The sequence below is a fragment of the Pristis pectinata genome, chromosome 8, assembly GCF_009764475.1.
Source record: "Pristis pectinata isolate sPriPec2 chromosome 8, sPriPec2.1.pri, whole genome shotgun sequence".
NCBI lineage: Eukaryota > Metazoa > Chordata > Chondrichthyes > Rhinopristiformes > Pristidae > Pristis > Pristis pectinata.
Genome location: NC_067412.1, coordinates 102,210,093 through 102,230,348, shown reverse-complemented (window position 1 = coordinate 102,230,348; position 20,256 = coordinate 102,210,093). Strand labels below are relative to the sequence as shown.

General features: G+C 44.9%; 1 protein-coding gene across 8 annotated transcripts in view; it reads right to left on the bottom strand.

Annotated features, from left to right (window-relative positions):
• Positions 1-1,456: 1,456 nt before the first annotated feature.
• map7d3 (MAP7 domain containing 3) overlaps positions 1,457-20,256 on the bottom strand; it is a 125,197-nt gene continuing 106,397 nt past the window's right edge. For 4 of the 8 annotated variants that reach the window (XM_052022154.1, XM_052022157.1, XM_052022158.1 and 1 more), the window contains 6 exons: positions 13,513-13,617; positions 10,291-10,344; positions 8,636-8,714; positions 7,750-7,903; positions 4,498-4,766; positions 1,476-3,231 (listed from right to left, as the gene is read on the bottom strand). In XM_052022154.1, the coding sequence (XP_051878114.1) occupies positions 3,224-3,231; positions 4,498-4,766; positions 7,750-7,903; positions 8,636-8,714; positions 10,291-10,344; positions 13,513-13,617 (669 nt within the window). In that variant the 3' untranslated portion in view covers positions 1,476-3,223. Of the gene's footprint in view, positions 3,232-4,497; positions 4,767-7,749; positions 7,904-8,635; positions 8,715-10,290; positions 10,345-13,512; positions 13,618-20,256 lie in introns of all 8 variants that reach the window. The other 4 variants (XM_052022151.1, XM_052022153.1, XM_052022156.1 and 1 more) reach the window with 2 other exon arrangements.

Here is a 20,256-nt window from a genome sequence, read left to right as displayed (position 1 = left end):
TGAAAGGTAGTTGAACATGATTGGGGGATTGAGGAGCAGCATTTATAGACACACTAGGATGTGACCTTGATTGGACCTACAGCCAGGAGTAGGATGGGGCTAACAGCCTCCCTCTCTGATTCACTAGCAATCAGAGAATGTACTTTGGTTTGTGCAGCACTTCACAAGCCAGCCACCCAGGCTTGTGCCAGAGGTAATGGTCTGTACGATCCACCCCTCCGTTCCTTTCCCCATTAAATGTGCCAATATTGTTTGCCTCGACCATTGTGGGAGATGTTTCCATATTGCTCCCTGATTTATAGTGACAGTCCATGGTCTTCACTGTCCACTTCCCCGCTATGGGAGGCATCTCCTCCATGACGACCCTTTGAAATTTGATGCATGAGGGACAGACACACATACTGATAGCACAAGGACCTCAATTACTCTTCAACAGCACTGTACTCAACCCTTTCATCCAAGTCAGGAACATATTGTCCAATGTTTCTGCACTGGTCCTGATTCATTTCCTATTAAGTCTTTTACCAATGTCATCTACCCCAACTCTGAACCTTCACCTTCTATATGGCACTTTCTGAAAATCTAAATAAACTCCATCCACTGTTTAACTTTTATGTTGCTACTCACACTAAGATTTATTAATCTCAATTACCCTTTCAAAAAACCATGTTAGGTCATGCTTTCTGAAGTATCCCCATTTCACTTTAATAAGAACAGAAACTGCTGGACCAGGCATATTCTGTCATGTTGTGATCACTAGTCCCCAGAGGATTCTTTACAATGAGATCAATGATTTACCATGTCTCATCACACAAGGTCTAAAATAACCTGCTCCCTGACTGGTTCAACCGTACAATGTTCTTGAATGTATTAGACCATCTTCTAGCCTCCATTTGCCCATCTGTGTTTAGAGTCAGGCACTGAATCAGGCCCTTCAGCCCACCACATCCTTGCCAGTCATCAGGTACCCACCTGTACATCCAATTCCTCAGCATTTGGTCCATAGCCTTTCCTGCCTTGGTGATCCAAGTGCTAATTGAAATAGGTCTAAATATTACACATCTCTCTGCCTCCACCATCTTCTCAGGCAGTGCATTCCCTCTGGGTGAAAAAATTCTTCCTTGGTTCCCTTCTTAATCTCTTGACCTAAACTTGAAACCTACGCTCTCCTGTTTTAGATCCCTTTGTTGGGGGGAGAGCTTCCTACTAACTAGGCTAAGCCCCTCAACTTTGCAAACCTCTATCATTAGTACAGATGAGTACTATGGCAGGTGTGGACATGGGCCAGACGACTTGCTTCTGTACCGTATGACCACGCCCCACCCTCCTCTGTCTCCTCCACTCCGAGGACGGGAGTCACTGTCCCATTATTGTATTCACTGAGAAACAGTAAAGGTAATTACAGCTGATCGAAGCATGCTGAAAACAGATTAAAATTAAAATAAGCCATTGTTATTTTAAACCTGTAAAATTTATTTAAATGATACACATTGCTATTTACATACAGTTGTGAACAGGGCACTGAGCAAAAGCAACATCTGCACAGCGCAAAGGGCAGTTCTGCTAGAGATTGTCATTTTCTTGCAAAGATTTCAAGTTAATTATCTTACAAAAATACACAAAATGATTGATCTAAGGCACTGTTCTAGTCTAAATAACTGTCACTGAGGTGAGTTCGACTGCCTTCAGTACGTGTTACAGACCAGAAGATTCCCACTTCTATAAACTGCACCAGCAACAAAACAGTTAAACACAGTAAAAAGCAGCCAAGTAATGGCTTTCATTTAGGAGTGGATATGGCTGAGAAAGTTTATTCACTGTAGCCTGGGGCCCCGATCAGATTAATAAAGAACTATTGAGTAACATATCAGGAGAAAATACCTAGTAAACTTAATAGATGGAACTAGTGCTGTGAAAAGATGCAGCTTCCTATGGATGGCGGTAGCTAATTCAGTTCAGGAGCCAAGGATGCAAGCTTCACATCCATCAAAGGTGGATGGATACGACCTAGGCTGCAGTGAAGAGGTTGTTTAAAGATGTATTGCCTTGGTTTCTTAGTTATACCTCATTAATACAATATGATGCTAGGAAGAGTACTTAATAAAAAGACCATGAAGAGTCTCTGGCCCAATACTGTTTAGAATGTACAACCAAATAACACTTAGATGTATACAGAGAAACTTAAATACATTAAGCCAAAGAAAATTTCTTACCTTAAAATAAGTGTAATACATGTAAATGCTAAGCTGCTACCAACAAATAAACTGTTTACTGGCTGAAACTATTTCATTAACGTACATTAGTGCAGGCTTATTAAAAATACAATATTCTAGAAGGATGAAATTGAAACAAGGAGCCTATTAAATAATAGGTTAATTCACAATTCCTATTCCAGTACAACATTGAACAGTGTAAATGTAATGAAACTTCAACCAATAATTTCATATCAGTGAGCTCCAGCAGCTCTCATTCCCTGCAATAACGGTCCCTTCAAAACACATCTCTCAATTCATTGTTAGCTCGTCCCACTCCTAATACTGCTCTGAGCCAAATCCATTTAAACATCGAGGTCTGGGGGAGGTGCAGGATAACGAGGAGGGTGAGTGTCAGCTCCTACATTCTATCCAATTACTAACATTTCCAGAACATTACTGATCTTGTACAGGCAATCAGACTAACGATTGCCAATTAACTGCATCACAAGTCTGATTTTGTAATTCAAGTCAAACAGATTCACAACTGAATCACAACTTTTCTTCAGCTCCATCAGTCTATGTGAACCATAGCTAGCTTATTACTGTCACTTTATTAAAAAAAAAGCTTTAATAAACGAGGCACCATTCACCCTATACATAACACCTACATAAACTTCTCCATGTGACCAGAGCAGCAAACCAAAGCTAATTCAACCAATATGAAAATAAAGGTGGATCTAAGTAACTCGTTTGACAAGAGAGAGAGTTAGGAAAGGAATTAAATTTGACAGATTAACCCAAAAACAGGTTAGAAAAATCTACTGAAATTACAACACAATCAAGGAGCAAGCTCCTGAAATATGTAACGGTGTAAACCAGCATCCTATGTGACATTTCACCTCGGTAAAAGGTGACTCGTTAATTCTTCTGCGCAAAATGAAAAGTCCTCTAGAAGCAGCTTCAAGTGACAGGGCCTTCAGCACTTGGTAAAATACTGAACGTGGAAGGTGCAATTCCAATCAAGACATTCAGAGCTCTAGGAAAATAGAACACATTACACATGTAGAGTCAGGAGGTAGCACTGAAACAGGCCCTTCGGCCCATTGAGTCTGCGCCAACCATCAACCACCCATTTACACCAATCCCAGTTTTCATTCTCCCCACATTGTCTCACACTGAAGATAAGGAACAGATTTGTGCCTCAAGCTCACCTTCTCACCTGAACCCAGACCCTTTAGCTCCCTAGGACTCCATCAATCTCAGCCCTGAACATTTTAAATGATCACCTTTGGGGACAGGACCCCTTCAGAGGATTATTGGAATATGAGGACATTCCAAGGATTTAATGTTTCAGATCAAAGATAGTTAACTTAAACCTCTCTGCAGAAAGACTGCTAACCATTGCCAACATTAGTTTATACCCTTCCCCAAGAACAATACTGTGTCTCTTCAGCCTTTTACTAATGAAGAGACAAAAGACACTGCAGATGCTGGAATCCAGAGTAAAAAGCAAACTGCTGGAGGAATGTTAACCATCTTTTTGCCTCCACAGATGCTGCTTGACCTGCTGTTTGTTTTTTTTGCTTTTAATAATGAGTATGTCCTTGCAGTTCTGAATGAATCTTGTGTTTGCTTTTACATCTTTGTCAGGGACACTTCTGTAAATGTAGTGACCTCACTAATAAAAGAATGGACACTGAAGATTTCTCTCCATCTAAAAATAACTCAACAAAGCCTGCTACAGGTGACAAGTCGCAGTTCCAAAGGTTTCCCAGCTTATTGTTTTGTTACATCTCAGTTTGGTGGGGCCTTCGTGAACTGCTGCTTTGCAGTCTTCAGATACATGTGCAACAAAATCTGCTGGAGGAACTCAGTGAGCTGAGCAGCATCTGTGCGGGGGGGGGTGGGGGGAGGGAGGAATTGTTGACATGTTGTCTTGGTGCAGGGTTTCAACCCCAAACATCAACAATCCCCCCCACCCCCCACCGATGGCTGCTCAACCCACTGAGTTCCTCCAGCAGGTTGTGTGTTGCTCCAGATTCCAGCATACAGGAGGCCTTCCCTGAATATAATACTAATTTGATGGGCATTTTTACACAACCAATTGCTTAAAAGAAACAAATTCAAATTTTGAATCTGCAATGGTACGATTCGAGCTGATGTCTCTGGATTATTAGCTCAGGAACAGTGAATTACATTACTCCACCATGTTTCCCATCAACTCATACCCGAGTTTGCTGACAGGACGTAGCACTACACCATTATCTCACAGACCCTAAGGAAGCACTGAAGCAGACTGTACCTGCCACTCCCCCGACAGGTTTGGTCAAAGACGTCACTGCTCCGTTTTCTTCAAATCCAATACTGCGGCTCTCCAGAATGCTTTGGTTACAGTCCTCAGCATCGCAGGCTGCCACAGTTAACTTGCTGTCGGTCTTTGAACAAACACCAAGCTCAATAAACTCATCAATGATCCACGTACTTGACTTTCCATTCTGATGTACAATACTTTCACCTACTTCATTTACACGTAAAAGTTCCGATACAACACAGTTGTCCTTTGGTACAGCGCTTAAATAGGAGAATAATGATAAACACAATTAATGTAAGAACCCAATCTTTTGATTCTTGATGTTATTACTCACTGATTTTACTCAATAATCACACAGCTCTGGATTTACCATCACCTATTTTTAGCTACTATTTGGATTTGCCAGATTAGCTTCCTGTTAACAGGCTTATTACCAGTTCTAATAAAAGTCACTGACATTGAACACTGACCTAGTTTCTTGCCCCACAGATGCCCAGGTGACCTGCTGAATATTTCCAGCAGTTTCTGCTTTGATTTCAGATTTCTAACATCCGCAGTGATTTGCTTGCTTCCCAAATCTTTAATTAATCAAAGAACACACCTCAGTTCACCTTTAAACAACTCATGAAGTGGGAACAAAAGCTTGTGGCTCATCACAGTAAGGAGACCCACTCAAAGCATTTGACCCAAGTTCTGACCAAGGTGCTGGACTTGTACCATGAACTGTTTCTCTTTCCACAGATGTTGCCTGACCTCTGAATGTTTCCAGCATTCACCCATGGAACTGTCTGTGCTGCAGATCCCCTTAGCTAGTTACACAAGTCATCTTGTGCTCAGAAATCCCCATACAACACAAGTGAGGCAAACAGGAATGGGAGCAAGGGGCAGACTTTAGTTCCTTGAGCCTCTTCCATCATTTGATGAGCTTGTGGACGATATATGGTTATATAGTCACACATTTTCCCCACACTGAGTTTGCAAAAACCTATCAAATACAGATTTAAAATTTACGATCGACTTGGCATCAACCACTGTTTGTGGTGAAGTCCCAAACTTCTACTGCAATTACCAAATCCAGACTGATGTTCCAATGTACCTGGGGAACGTTACAGTTAGAATGGTGGAGTGGTTGCAGCAGACCAACAGCTGGGGATCCAGCACTGATTCCTGCACAGCTGGGGATCCAGCACTGATTCCTGCAGCAGAGTAGAAGGACGCTTAACCCCACTGTGATAAGACTATTGAACGGTTCCCTTATACAATGAGATGGACTATGACCTCACGATCTACTTTGTTGTGACCTTGCACCTTATTGCACTGCACTTCCTCTGTAGCTGTGACACTTTACTCTGTACCCGTTATTGTTTTTACCTGTACTACATCAATGCACTCTGTACTAACTCAAAGTAACTGCACTGTGATGAATTGACCTGTATGATCGGTTTGTAAGACAAGCTTTTCACTGTACCTCTGTACAAGTGACAATAATAAACCAATACCAAAGGATGTCACATGGACCAGCCAGTCCCTCGTGTCAATGTCACAGCCTCACAACCCAAAGGTGACTTGTCTAACTGTGGTGTTGGAAAGGAAGCTGTTTAAGTATCTGAGGGCAAGAGCTTGCAGGCAATAGGGAGAGGGTCGGAGATTGGGATTCCATGGAACATTCAGCCAGTGGGCTCACCAGGCCGTGCTGTAATCAATGAGATCCTGTAGACTAGTCCCATGGCATTGCTGGATTGCTGCTTCTTAAACTGCTTTTAATCAACTAACCCATTTTATTTTGTCTTTGTACCAACTTGTGTAAGATTAAACTGGGTGAAGCACCTTGGGAAATTTTATTGTTAACGGCACTGAACCCATTCAAGTTATTCTTAGAGGGTCAGGACACAAGGACTTAAAATCTCAGCATTGATGGGAGGAGGGACAAAGTGATGGAAGGGTCAGATATGGGTAGCAGCAATAGTTATGTGTTAAACACAATCTGAATATAAAAATTAGGGTTAGGAATGCTGGAGGAAGGGGTTGAGGCAGATACATTAAAAAGGTACTTGGACAGGCACATGGATAGGAAAGGTTTAGAGGGCATGGGCCAAATGCAGGCAAATGGGACCTAGCTTAGATCAGAATCTTGGTCGGCATAGACCAGTTGGGCCGAAGGCCAGTGCGCCAAAAGCCTTCTTCACCACCTTGTCTACCTGCAACACCACTTGCAGGGAACCATGCACATGTATCTCCAAGGTCCTTCTGTTCTACAACACACCCCAGGGCCCTACCATTCACTGTCAAATTCCTACCCTCGTGTGTCTTCCCAAAATGCAACACCTCACACTTAATCCGAATTAAACTCCATTTGCCATTCCTTGGCCCAGCTGATCAAGATCTAATTCCTGATCACCATCTTCACTGTCAATGACACCAACGCCTATTTTAGTGTCATCTGCAAACTTACTAACCATGCCCTGTACATTCTCATCCAAATCATTGATATAGATGACAATCAGCAATGGGACCAGCACTGAACCCTGGGGAACACCACTAGTCACAGGCCTCCAGTCCGATAAACAACCTTCCACCATCACCCTCCGTTTCCTAACATCAAAGCAATGGTGAATCCAGTCAGCTAGCTCTCCCTGGATCCCACGCAATCTAACTTTCCATAGCAGCCTACCACATGGAAACTTGAAAAGGCCTCGCTGAAGTCCTTTGATAAGGACAAAGCAGAGGTTGGACAAACTTGAGTTGTTTTCTCTGGAGCATTGGAGATCAAGGGGAGACCAGAGTCTTTTTCCCAGGGTAGAAATGTCAAGTACTAGAGGACATGTGTTTAAGGTGAGAGGGGGAAAAGTTTAAAGGAGATGTATGGGGCAAGTTTTTGTTATTACACAGTGGTAGGTGCCTGGAACCGGCTGCTGGGGGTAGTGGATAGAGGTATTTAAGAGGCTGTTAGATAGACACATGAATATTCAGGGGATGGAGGGATATGGATCGTGTGCAGAGAAGATTTAGTGTAATTTGGCATCGTGTTCAGCGCAGACAACACGGGCCAAAGGGCCTGCTTCCATGCTGTACAACTGTGTGACTCTATACCCAATTAAAAAAATACTGAAAAAGTAAAATAAATTGTTGGAAATACAATGACATTTGGTGCCTGTGTCTCTGCAGAAGTGGTCACCTCACCCTCCCCCCACCCCCAGACTGAGCTGGACATTACACAAGTTCTATAAAGGTACAGGTACCCACCTTACACCCATCACTGACTCTTTGTTCAAATGCACTGTAATGTTATTAGTTTGGTTGACACCATTTAATCCCGTTGGCTCATGTCCTGCAGCTTCAGACAACTCGACACCATCTTGTGCTTGGTCTTGAAGCTCATCGATCCCATTAGTACTATCTAACAAATACAAAAGCCATGAGAGATAAGTTGAGCGGTTGCTTTGACAACTGTAGTCGCACCTTGGGTTTGTTTTAAACAAAAGAACGAGCAGCAAATAGCCCTTCCTGTGCAGCACCATTAATACTGCAAGGCTCTGTAATTAGACCAATGTCTGAAGGTGCATCCCATGTATCAGGGACTGGTGCAGAGCTGGCATGTCAGAGTAACGCAGGGGAAACGGATAGAGAGGGGTTGCAAAGGGCAGTCTGGCAGAGTGGAGAGTATGGGACGGCCTCAGTCCCACAGCGAGGGCCACAGGGCCGTGAGAAGGTGGGACTGCAGAGCACGCTTCCTCTCTGGCCAATGACTTCCCCTCATTCAATGTATACCCCTAGCTGCAGCAAATCCCCCAGGCTGAGTGCTGGCATACCTGCTAGAGGCTGTACTGCCCCTCTCTGGGCTCCATGAGGATCCCCTGCAGCAGCTAGTGAGAGCCAGGGACAATATACCACCAGTGACCCAGGCCCATGTCTGTCCTGGAACCAGCACCTCCCAGGGCTCCTGGGCAAGTGCTGACATCGGTGTGGGGGGGGGGGGGGGGGGGTGGAATCTGCACCCATATTTTTACCCGAATTACCAGCAATCCTATGGCAGCTGATCAGAAGCAACTTGCCTGCGTGGGAGGGATGCTCAGGACTGTTACTGTTTGTAGAGGTTTCAAGCAGCAATTTAAAATTTGTGTTCACTCACCCACTTCATCTGCATCCTCATTCCTGGGTTCGTCCTCGCTGCTTTCTTCAGCCGCTGCATCATGCATCCTCTCATCTTTCTGTGTAAAGAATGTGGACATTTATATCATCCAAGAGGCCATTCAACCCCTGACAGATCATGGTTAATCCTCAAGTTTTACCCAGCAAGAATCGTTCAATCATACATGTGGAATTTTCAACTGCATCCCAACCTTGGCAATATTTTGGAGAGGGACACAGTCTGCAAACTTTATTTTTTTTAACTCCAACATTTTACCCTGCGAGTCCTTGGGCTTCTGTAAGGCACATTCTCCACGGGTAGAATTCAAGCCCTACACTGTGGATACACTGCAGCACCAAGTGGGAAACCAGAGTCACATCCACCCTTCTCATCACTGCTGCACAGCCTACTTACAAATTTCCAATTTTACTCAAAAATTTTAGTACCCAAATCAGAGTGAAATTCTTGCCTGTGCTTTACCCACTTTATGGCAGCACAGTGGCACAGCTAGTGGGGGCACTCATCTCTCAGCTCCAGCCACCAGCTGCTGTTCGTGTGGACTGACAGTGTGGGTTTCCCGAGGCGCTCTGCTTTCCTCACACATTTCAAAGGTTGGAAGTTTATTTGGCCACGATAAATTACTCCTAGTGTGTAGCTGAGTGGTAGGATCTAGGGAGACTGATAGGATTAATGTAAATGGGTGCCTGATGTTTGGTACAATGCAGTAGGCTGAAGGGCCCGTTTCCATGACTATATTTGACCTGTCAGTTTGATCAGTGATCATTTGTTTTTGCAGGGTTTCAGTATGCACACTGCAGTTTTCTCATGTACACGTTCATCAAATCGGGATGTTGCTAGTCAGGCCAGCATTTATTGCCCATTTCTAATTGTACTTAAGATGGTGAGCCACTTGCCACTTTCTTGTCTTCCCGTACAGGTCTCCCACTGCGGTTGAGTATGGAGTTCCAGTACACAGACCCAGAAAAGGAATGAAAATACATTTCCAGACAGGGTGATGTACAACTCAGCAGAGAACCCGCAGGTGGTTGTGTTCCCCTGTGCCTGCTACCCTTGTCACTGGGGGAAGAGATCACAGGTTTGAAGGTGAGTAACTGCAGCATATTTTGTAGATGTTACAGAATTAACCATGGTGTGCTAGCAATGGAGAGAATGAGGGCCCATGGTGATGGATGGGGTACCAATCAAGGGCTGGTCTGGCCCTGTGTCACTGGAACTTCACTCATCCAGAAAAGTATTGATGAAAAGTCATTGACCTGAAATGATGGCTCTATATTCCTCTCCACAGATGCTGCCTGACCTGCTGAGTATTTCCAGAACTTTTATTCCATCATGCTCTTGACTTGTAGAAAAGCTTAGAAGTATCAGAAAGTGAGTCACATGCAACAGGATGCCCTGACCTGCTCTTGTAGCAAGTATTTATGACTGCCCCAGTGAGCTTCCTGTTCAATGGTCTCCCTTAGCTGTTGGTGTGGGAAGAGTAGTCAATGGTAACGCCAATGATGGCAAAGAGGAAGTCAGTCTTCTATGCCTTTGGTGTTTGTTTCTATCAAGACAAAAAGTGCCAGGAAGTGGGTGGGGGGGGGGGGGGGGCACTGCAGGTAAATTACACTAAAAACCATTTCAAATTAATTCACCTTTGACTGTTGTTGATCATCCTTCCTGGTTCTCTTCATAATCTCTTTAATTCTCTGTAAGTTACAGGAAAACATTAACTTGTGCAAGACATTAGGAAATTGAATGGAATATTCAAACTACATAAATAGAGATTATACATGGAAAAAAGTGAAAGCTTGCAGCTAGGATCCAAGCTAATTCCAGTTTGAGACCAAAATATTTTTCTCATACTAGGAAGCACAAGAAGCCAAGGGTTAAAGATTCAGTACAGACACCCGGTCAGGGTAGAGGGAGTATTCGCCTGCACGCACACATACCACCTCCAGACCGGTCAGGCACAAGTTCCACAGGTTACAGAAGAACCACACATCAGTGTAGTGATGCAGCTGGAGTGCACCAGATTAAAACCAAGTAACTAATGACTTGAAGCTTTGCAGTTTGTGAAAACAGACAGGTATCTGCAGTCAGTTTTGGCACACCTCACCTTCCCCCTGCAGGTCTTCAGTGTGCCAGGCTTGTCTGCCTTGAGTGATGAATAAGCTACAAATGGGTTAGTTTGATTAGAGTTTCATGCAATTTCACCTAGGAGTCAATTCCAATCTAGAGACCTTCCTCATGTAAAGATTGATGTATCTGTAAATACCGGGGCAAACCTGCAATAACTGGGCAGTTCGAGGGCAGGGTGAAGGTGCAGATGCCCACTCAGCAGCCTCAGCCAGGCTCCAACTGCAAACTCCATAGCCTTCAGGCTTCAAAATTCCTCCATTAATCCACACCAGGTTAAGCTGGGGCAAGTACAGAAAGGCCACTGACATCAATGGGATACGCAATTAGCTTGATGGTGCAAGATTTATTTCTTGGACTGGAGGCCCGTGACTAGTGGTGTGCCTCAGGGGTCGGTGCTGGGGCCATTGGATAAGAATGTACAAGGCATGGTCAGTAAATTTGCAGATGACAATAAAATAGGTAGTGTATTCTCAAACTATAGCATGTTTAAACTTGGAAAAAATTAGGAGTGGTACTGTTGATCCTTCGCTTAAATTTGAGGAAGTTTGGAGTCCATTTATTCAGTATTTCCATATGATATAAGCTGACCTTTTTCAGATCCCTTTCAATAACCCTTGAATACAGAGGAGCGGAGTTGATGACAGTAATTTTTTTTTCTTTTTAATTGAAGAAATATCAGTCCATTTTTTGTTGAAGTTTTTGGCTTTTTTTTTGGTTTATCATCAATTTTTTTTTGATTTGGGGGCTCTTCTTTCATGTAATTAAATTTCATTTCTTTTCGATCTTTCCTTTTGTATTTGTTCACAATAAGAGAACGGGAGGTCTAGCTTACTTTTTTTTACTCCTTGTGATTATATATATTCACTGTTATGATTGCTATCCTGATCTCTCTGCACCAGATGTAGAATTACTAATGTTAGATATATTATTTTGTACTAATGTGAAAATCAATAAAAAGATTGAAAAAGAAAAATAGGTGTAGTGGACAATGAAGGTGGTTATCAGCTGAGCGGGCTGAGGAGCGGCAAGAAGAGTTTAATTCAGATAAGTGCGAGGTGTTGCTCTCACTTTCACAGTGAATAGTAGGGCCCCGGAGAGTGTTGCAGAACAGAGGGACTTTGGAGTATTATGTTCAGGTTTGGTCACCCTGTTATTAAGCTGGAAAGAATGCAGAAAAGGTTTACAAGGATGTTGCCAGGACTCGAGGGACGAAGTTTATAGCGAGAGGTTGTACAGGCTAGGACTTTATTCCTTTAGAGCGTAGGAGGACTGAGGTGATCTTATAGAGGTGTATAAAATCATGAGGGGCAGAGATAGGGTGAATGCACTCTGTCTTTATCCCAGAGCTGGGAATCAAGAAATAGAGGGCATAGGTTGAGGTGAGGGGAAAGATTTAAGAGGAAGTGAGGGTCAACTTTTTTTTTAATATTTACACACACACACCCCCCCCCCCCCCGCCCCAAAGGGTGCTATCCGTGTTGAATGAGCTGCCAGAGGAAGTGGTCGAGGCAGGTACAATAACAACATTTAAAGAAGTTGGACAAGTATGTGGATTGGAAAGGTTTTAGAAGGTTATGGGCCAAACACTGGCAAATGGGGCTAGCCTTGGATGGGGCATCTGGGTCAGCATGGACCAGTTGGGCCGAAGGGCCTGTGCTGTATGACTCTATAACAAGAGGGCACAAGTTTAAGGAGAGAGAAAGGAGTTTTAAAAGTGGATCTGAGGGGCAAAGGTGGTTTTTTTTATATATACAGTGAGTGGGTCACACTGGAATCCTGTCTGGAAAACAGTTCCTCTCAATAGTTCCCAGTTCCCATCCACCCGACACCAACACCAGAACACTAGCCCCACACACCCGGAGAGATCCGTCCAACACCAGAACACTAGCCCCACACACCCGGAGAGATCGTCCAACACCAGAACACTAGCCCACACACACGGAGAGATCCGTTCCAACACCAGAACACTAGCCCACACACCCGGAGAGATCCGTCCAACACCAGAACACTAGCCCACCACACCCGGAGAGATCCGTCCAACACCAGAACACTAGCCCACACACCCGGAGAGATCCGTCCAACACCGGAACACTAGCCCACACACCCAGACAGGACAGGCTTGAACCTCTGGGTGAGAATGCAATATGATTATTGTGACCAGAAACCAGTGTTTCGTGCTCTGTTAACATTATTGAGCATCACTTCCAACTTGTTTCTCATGTTCCAAACATGCCAACTTTAACAGCCTTCCTCAGAAAGTGACAGGCCCTCTGACAGCATTGTCCCTGGAAGTCTGTGGTCAGAGGACCAAGCCCCGTTTGAGAGGAGATGGGAGGTGGGGCTATGAAACACACGACTGCCGTACAGTGGGGAGGGGTAACAGCGGCTCACTTCGAGTCAGTGCAGAAGCGGGTCTTTAGTCTCAGCTGAAACCCATCTAGAGGGCACTGAAGATAAAGTCCAGTGAGGCCTAGGGTCAGACTTCCGTTGGGTCCAGCTCTGGGACACAACTGCAGACACATGTACGGCTTTTTAACGTGTGGTGAAACCACGCCATCTGTACTACTTTGTATTATCCATGTGTTTTTATGATTCCCCACCCTCATCTATAAACTGGAGGTTTTCAGAATCCAAGGTTGGATGGTGGCCAATCAACCTTCTCCCCTAGCTGTGCCCTGAGTTCTTATGCAATGGGCCCTTGCCCTGCAAACAACTAGGGGATGCTAGGATCCCACCTTCTTCCTCTCGAGACGCTCCTGCTGGTTCTGCTGCATGATTCGCTCTCGCTCCAGTCTCTGCCGCTCAGCCTCTTCCACAGCTTTGGCCTCTGCCTCTTCTCTCTGAAACATGGGCAGCAAAATGTCATCGCTGCAACTCCCAGATCAGAACACAAAGAGCCAATGGTCTTCCCAACAGACGTGATTACTTTTATATTTTATGATCCATTAAAAGGATAATCTTGGCATTAAAAAGTGGACATTTCTAAATGCTGTACTCATTAACATACTCGTTAACACATCTGCTGAAAGACAAACTTCACCAGTGTATTTATGGGTTACAACAAAGTTTGCCATGTTTTAAATCCCAGGAAGCTGTTCTTTTGCAGATACTCCAGAGGAGACTTGGCTGATAGGTGGAGAATGCAATCAAACAAATAATTTCCCCAAAAGATTATGAAGAGCAGTTTTAAGCATGCTTTATAAATTACAGAGAATTAAGTGGCAATAACTTAAAGACTATTAAAATGAATGGTACGGGGAAGAGAAGCAGCACTAAGATAGCTTTCACATCTTACTCAATGGTGGAGCAGGTAAGGGTCTGAATAGCTACTCCTATTGGTGTTTTCTTGTGCTCTATGAAAGTGGGGGGCAGGGGTGGGTGTGTGCGCGCGTTAAGGGAGAACACAGACGGATTGGGGTGGGTAGAGAGGACAGTGGGGGCAGGAGTGGGAGAGTGAACAGGATGAAAGTGAGCACAGGCAGAGAGATGTAGCAACAAACCAACCTCTTCCAGGCACAAAGAGTCATCAGAACTTGGGTTTGCTTTGATTCGTTTGTTCTCCACCTGCTGGCATGGGGCAGCAGGAGGTTGAGGACAATTCCCCAGCAGTGGGGCTGATGGCAAACATTTGCAGCCCTGCTTGGATCTGAGCCGGAGTCCTGAAACTCACTCAGGCTCACCCCAGTCACCAACACTCAGAGGTGGAGACAAGGAAGAGTCAAATCTCAGGACTGGTCTGCCCAGGCTCCTCTCCCCTTACACTATTTGTCAATATCCAAGATCAGCAGTAAGTGTAACGACAGAGTTACCATCACTGCTCAAGACACAGAATGGAAGAACTTTATAGAGGAGTGTTGTCAGGTTAGTGGAGGTTATAAGATTATAGAGGTACCAGAACATGATGAGAATTTTAAATGATGCAGGAGTTTATAAAAGAAAAGCATTTCCAGTTGGATCATTAAAATATATTGGTTTACTTGCAATCAATTTCGTAAAGAAATGTTGATTAACAGCACTAGTGTGCAGAAATCATGATTTTCCCAATGGGCTCAGAAATGTGCAAATAATCTTCCCTCAAATGTTTGATTGAAGTTTAAGTCACATGACCACAAGGACGTTGGTTCAGTGTATGAACTATTTCAGGATGTGTACATTTTTAGTACAGTGGTTTGGAGGGTTACATATCCAGCTTCCCATCAAAAGCATTCATTAACTGCTGGGGATCCCAGGTAAATCTAGCTCACTTAAGAGCAACAGAATCTTGTATTTTTACTGATTTAAAAATGCATTAAATATTTTATATTTGATAATGATCCAGGCAGAAGGATGGTTAACCCTGCATAACTTCAACAAGCATGTAGAGCTGAGCAACCTCTGCCTAACTTACATGACCATTGGGAAGCCAACTGCTAAGCATCAGTCTTTGTGGCTTTCTGGCATCCCACATAAGTAATTCAGCCTTGTTCCCTGGTGCACAAGCCATACTTCAGAGATGAAAATCAATCCTCATTTCAAAATACTTATGAAAATTGGAGAATAGACAATGTTGTTCCTCTGTTGGGCAACAGGGACAAACCAGGAAATTATAGGCCGGTGAGCCTATGTCAGTGGATCTATTTTCATTTGGAAATCAGGGATAGTCAGCATGGCTTTGTGCAGTCTCTCAAATTTGATTGAGGTAAGAAAGATGATTGATGAGCACAGGGCAGTGGATGTTGTCTACGTGGACTTGAGTAAAGAAATTGATAAGTTCTCTCATAGTAGGTTGGTCCAGAAGATTAAGTCACATGGTATCCATGGTGAGTTCACAAGCTGGATCCAAAATTGGCTTGGCCATAGGATGGAAAGTAGTGGTGGAGGGGAGTTATTCTGACTGAAGGTCTGTGGCCAGTGGTGTTCTGCAGGGATCAGTGCTGGGACATCTGTTGTTTTAATATATACATAAAAATGGATCAGATGAAAATGTAGGTGGCCTGATTAGTAAGTTTGCAGACAATATGAAAGTTGGTGGTGTTGTTGATAGTGAGGAAGGTTGTCAAAGGATACAGCAGGATATAGACCAGTTGGAAATGTGGGCAGAGAAATGGCAGATGGAGTTTAATCCAGACAAGTGTGATGTGATGCATTTTGGGAGGTCAAATGCAAGAGGAAAGTCTACAATAAATAGAGGGGCCCTCACCAGCATTGATGTACAGAGAGATCTTGGGGCGCAAGGAAGCATATGGTAAACTGGCTTTCATTGGTCAGGACCCTTACAGGATTGGCCTGGGGGCCATTGGTGCAATGTCTCTAACAGGTAGGGGCTGAATATTTAAAAAGCTGTGCTTTTTCTCCGCGGGCTTTTCCCTTACAGGATCGGCCCGGGAGCCATTGGAGCAGCGTGTCTCCAATAGGTAGGGGCTGAGTATTTAAAACAAAGTGTTGATTGGTTGATTAGAAGGAGTGAGTAGAGATAATTGGCAGGGACAAGTATAAGGAGGGATAATGGAAGAGGAGTGGCGAGTGTGAGAGTGGCTCAGGGTAGGATTGGAGCTCTGAGGCTTTGGCTCAAGAGGCTGAGGAAGAGCTTGCTCCCAGAGAAGTAAGGCTTGGTAAGTTCCTTTAACTTAATTAACTTAGGAGTAGGTAGGCAGCAGTTAGGGCAGTCATGTGCTCCGTATGCAGTATGTGGGAAGTCAGGGACAGCACACTTGTCCCTGATGACTACACCTGTAAAAGGTGCATCCAGCTGCAGCTCCTGACAAACTGAGTTAGGGAACTGGAGCAACCAGATCATTCGTAAGGCAGAGGCAGACATAGGCAGGAGTTTCAGGGAGATAGTTACCCATAAAAGTCATGAGGCAGGTAGCTGGGTGACTGTCAGGAAAGGGAAGGGTTATAGACAGAGAGCAGAGCACCCCTGTGGCAGTTCCCATCGACAATAAGTATACCGTTTTGGATACTGCTGTTGGGGACGACCTACCAGGGACAAGCTGTAGTGGTCACGTCTCTGGCACCGAGATGGGACCCTCAGCTCAGAAAGGAAGGCGGGAAAAGAAAGTAATGATAGGGAATTCGATAGTTAGGGGGACAGATAGGATGTTCTGTGGGAGAGAGCAAGAATCCTAGATGATGATCTGTTGCCTCCCTGGTGCCAGGGTCCACGATATCTCAGATAGAGTTCTTGATATTCTCAGGACGGAGGGTGAGCAGCCAGATATCGTGGTCCATCTACCATAGAACAATACAGCACAATACAGGCCCTTCAGCCCACCATGTTGTGCCGACCTTCAAACCACTCCTAAGACTATCTAACCCCTTCCTCCAACAAATTCCTCCACATGCTTATCTAACAATCCCTTGAACTTGACCAACATATCAGCCTCCACCACCACCACCCCAGGCAGCGCATTCCATGCACCAACCACTCTCTGGGTGAAAAACCTCCCTCTGACATCTCCCTTGAACTCCCCACCCATTACCTTAAAGCCATGCCCTCTTGTTTTGAGCATTGGTCCCCTGGGAAAGAGGCGCTGGCTGTCCACTCTATTCCTCTCAATATCTTGTATACCTCTATCATGTCTCCCCTCATCCTCCTCCTCTCCAATGAGTAAAGCCCTAGCTCCTTTAATCTCTCCCCATACTCCATACTCTCCAATCCAGGCAGCATCCTGGTAAATCTCCTCTGCACCCTTTCCACCACCTCCACATCCTTCCTAAAATGAGGCGACCAGAAATGGACACAATACTCCAAGTGTGGTCTAAACAGAGTTTTGTAAAGCTGCATCATTACTTCGCAGCTCTTAAACATGATCCCACTACTCATGACAGCTTTCTTAACTACCCTATCCACCTGTGTGGCAACTTTCAGTGATCTGTGGACATGAACCCCCAGATCCCTCTGCTCCTCAACACTGCCCAGAATCCTGCCATTAACTTTGAATTCTGCCTTGGAGTTAGTCCTTCCAAAGTGTACCACCTCAGTTCTCTGGATTGAACTCCATCTGCCACTTGTTAGCTCAGCTCTGCATCCTATTACTCTTATTTTCGCATCTTTCCAAAAACTGCTTCCCAATCTGCTCCTCAGTATCCCTACTGCTACCGGAGGGCCTATAGAATACTCCCAGTAACTGCTCCTTTCTTGTTCCTCACTTCCACCCATATTGACTCTAGAGAGGATCCTCCTACATTATAGAGAAACATGGACTGATTAGGGACAGCCAGCATGGCTTTGTGAAGGGAAGATCTTGCCTCACAAGCCTGATAGGGTTCTTTGAGGTGACCAGGAAGATTGATGAGGGTAGTGCAGTGAATGTGGTCTACATGGATTTTAGTAAGGCGTTTGACAAGGTTCCGCATGGTAGGTTTCTTCAGAAGGTCAGAGACCAAGGGATCCAAGGAGGCTTGGCTGTGTGGATTCAGAATTAGCTTGCCTGTAGAAAGCAGAGGGTTGTGGTGGAGGGAGTGCATTTGGATTGGAGGGCTGTGACTAGTGGTGTCCCACAGGGATCGGTTCTGGGACCTCTACTTTATGATATTTATGAATGACTTGGATGAGGGGATGGAAGGCTGGGTTAGCAAGTTTGCAGATGACATCGGTGGTGCTGTGGATAGTGTGGAGGGCTGTCGAAGCTTACAGAGGGATATTGATAGGATGTAGAGCTGGGCTGAGAAGTGGCAGATGGAGTTCAATCCGGAGAAGTGTGAGGTGGTACACTTTGGAAGGACAAACTCCAAGGCAGAATTCAAAGTTAATGGCAGGATTCTAAGCAGTGTAGAGGAGCAGAGGGATCTGGGGGTTCATATCCACAGATCACTGAAAGTTGCCTCACAGGTGGAGAGAGTAGTTAAGAAAGCTTATGGGATGTTAGCTTTCATAAGTTGTGTGATCGCGTTTAAGAGCTGCGAAGTAATGATGCAGCTTTACAAAACTCTGGTTAGGCCACACTTAGAGTACTGTGTCCAGTTCTGGTCGCCTCATTATAGGAAGGATGTGGAGGCGCTGGAAAGGGCGCAGAGGAGATTTACCAGGATGCTGCCTGGATTAGACAGTATGCATTATGAGGAGAGACTAAGGGAGCTAGGGCTGTTCTCATTGGAGAGGAGGAGGGTGAGGGGGGACATGATAGGGTATACAAGATATTGAGAGGAATAGAGAGTGGACAGCCAGCGCCTCTTTCCCAGGGCACCAATGCTCAATACAAGAGGACATGGCTTTAAGGTAATGGGTGGGAAGTTCAAGGGAGATGGCAGAGGGAGGTTTTTCACCCAGAGAGTGGTTGGTGCATGGAATGCGCTGCCGGGGGTTGTGGTGAGGCTGATACGTTGGGCAAATTCAAGAGATTGTTAGATAAGCATATGGAGGAATTTAAGATAGAGGGATATATCGGAGGAAGGGGTTAGATAGTCTTAGGAGTGGTTTGAAGGTCGGCACATCATGGGCTGAAGGGCCTGTATTGTGCTGTATTGTTCTATGGTTTTATTATCCACCCTTTCTGCAACTGTAATAGTGTCCCTGACCAGTATCGCCACCACTAGGGACCAATGACATAGATTGGGAGGAGGAGGGAGGTCCTGCAAAGAGAGTTTAGAGAATTAGGTGCAAAGTTGAAGGACAGGACCTCCAAGGTTGCAATCTCAGGATTGCTACCCATGCCACGAGCTAGTGAGGCTAGAAATAGGAGGATCATGCAGCTAAACGTGGCTAAGGAAATGGGGCAGGAGGGAGGGCTTCATGTTTCTGGACAATTGGGCTTTGTTCCAGGGAAGGTGGGGACCTGTTCTGTCGGGACGGTTTGCACCTGAACTGGAGGGGGACTAACATACTTGCGGGTAGGTTTGCTAGTGCTGCTCCGGGGGTCTAAACTAGATTTGCAGGGGGAGGGGAACCAGACTGTTAGAGCAGATAGTGATGTGGAGGAGGAAAAAGGTCATGCGAGGACTGCAGTTATCGATAGAAATCAAAGGTTTGTACGTGATAGAAATGTTCTCAGGTGCATCTATTTCAATGCAAGGAGTATCGTAGGTAAGGCAGGTGAGCTTCGGGCATGGATTGGCACGTGGGATTACGATATTATTGCTATTAGTGACACTTGGATGCAGGAGGGGCAGGACTGGCAGCTTAATGTTTCGGGGTTCCATTGTTTCAGACGTGATAGAGGGGGAGGGATGAAAGGGGGAGGAGTGGCATTACTGGTCAGGGAAAATATCACAACTGTGCGTAGACAGGACAGCCCGGAGGGCTCGTCTACAGAGGCCATATGGGTGGAGCTGAGAAACAGAAAAGGTGTGGCCACACTAATAGGATTGTATTATAGACCACCCAATAGTCAGAGAGAATTGGAGGAACAAATCTGTAGGGAGATAGCAGACCGAGGTAGAAACAGAAAGTTGAAATAGTAGGGGATTTAACTTTCCACATATTGACTGGGACTCCCACACTGTGAAAGGGCTGGGTGGCTTGGAATTTGTCAAGTGTTCAGGAAAGTTTTCTAAATCAA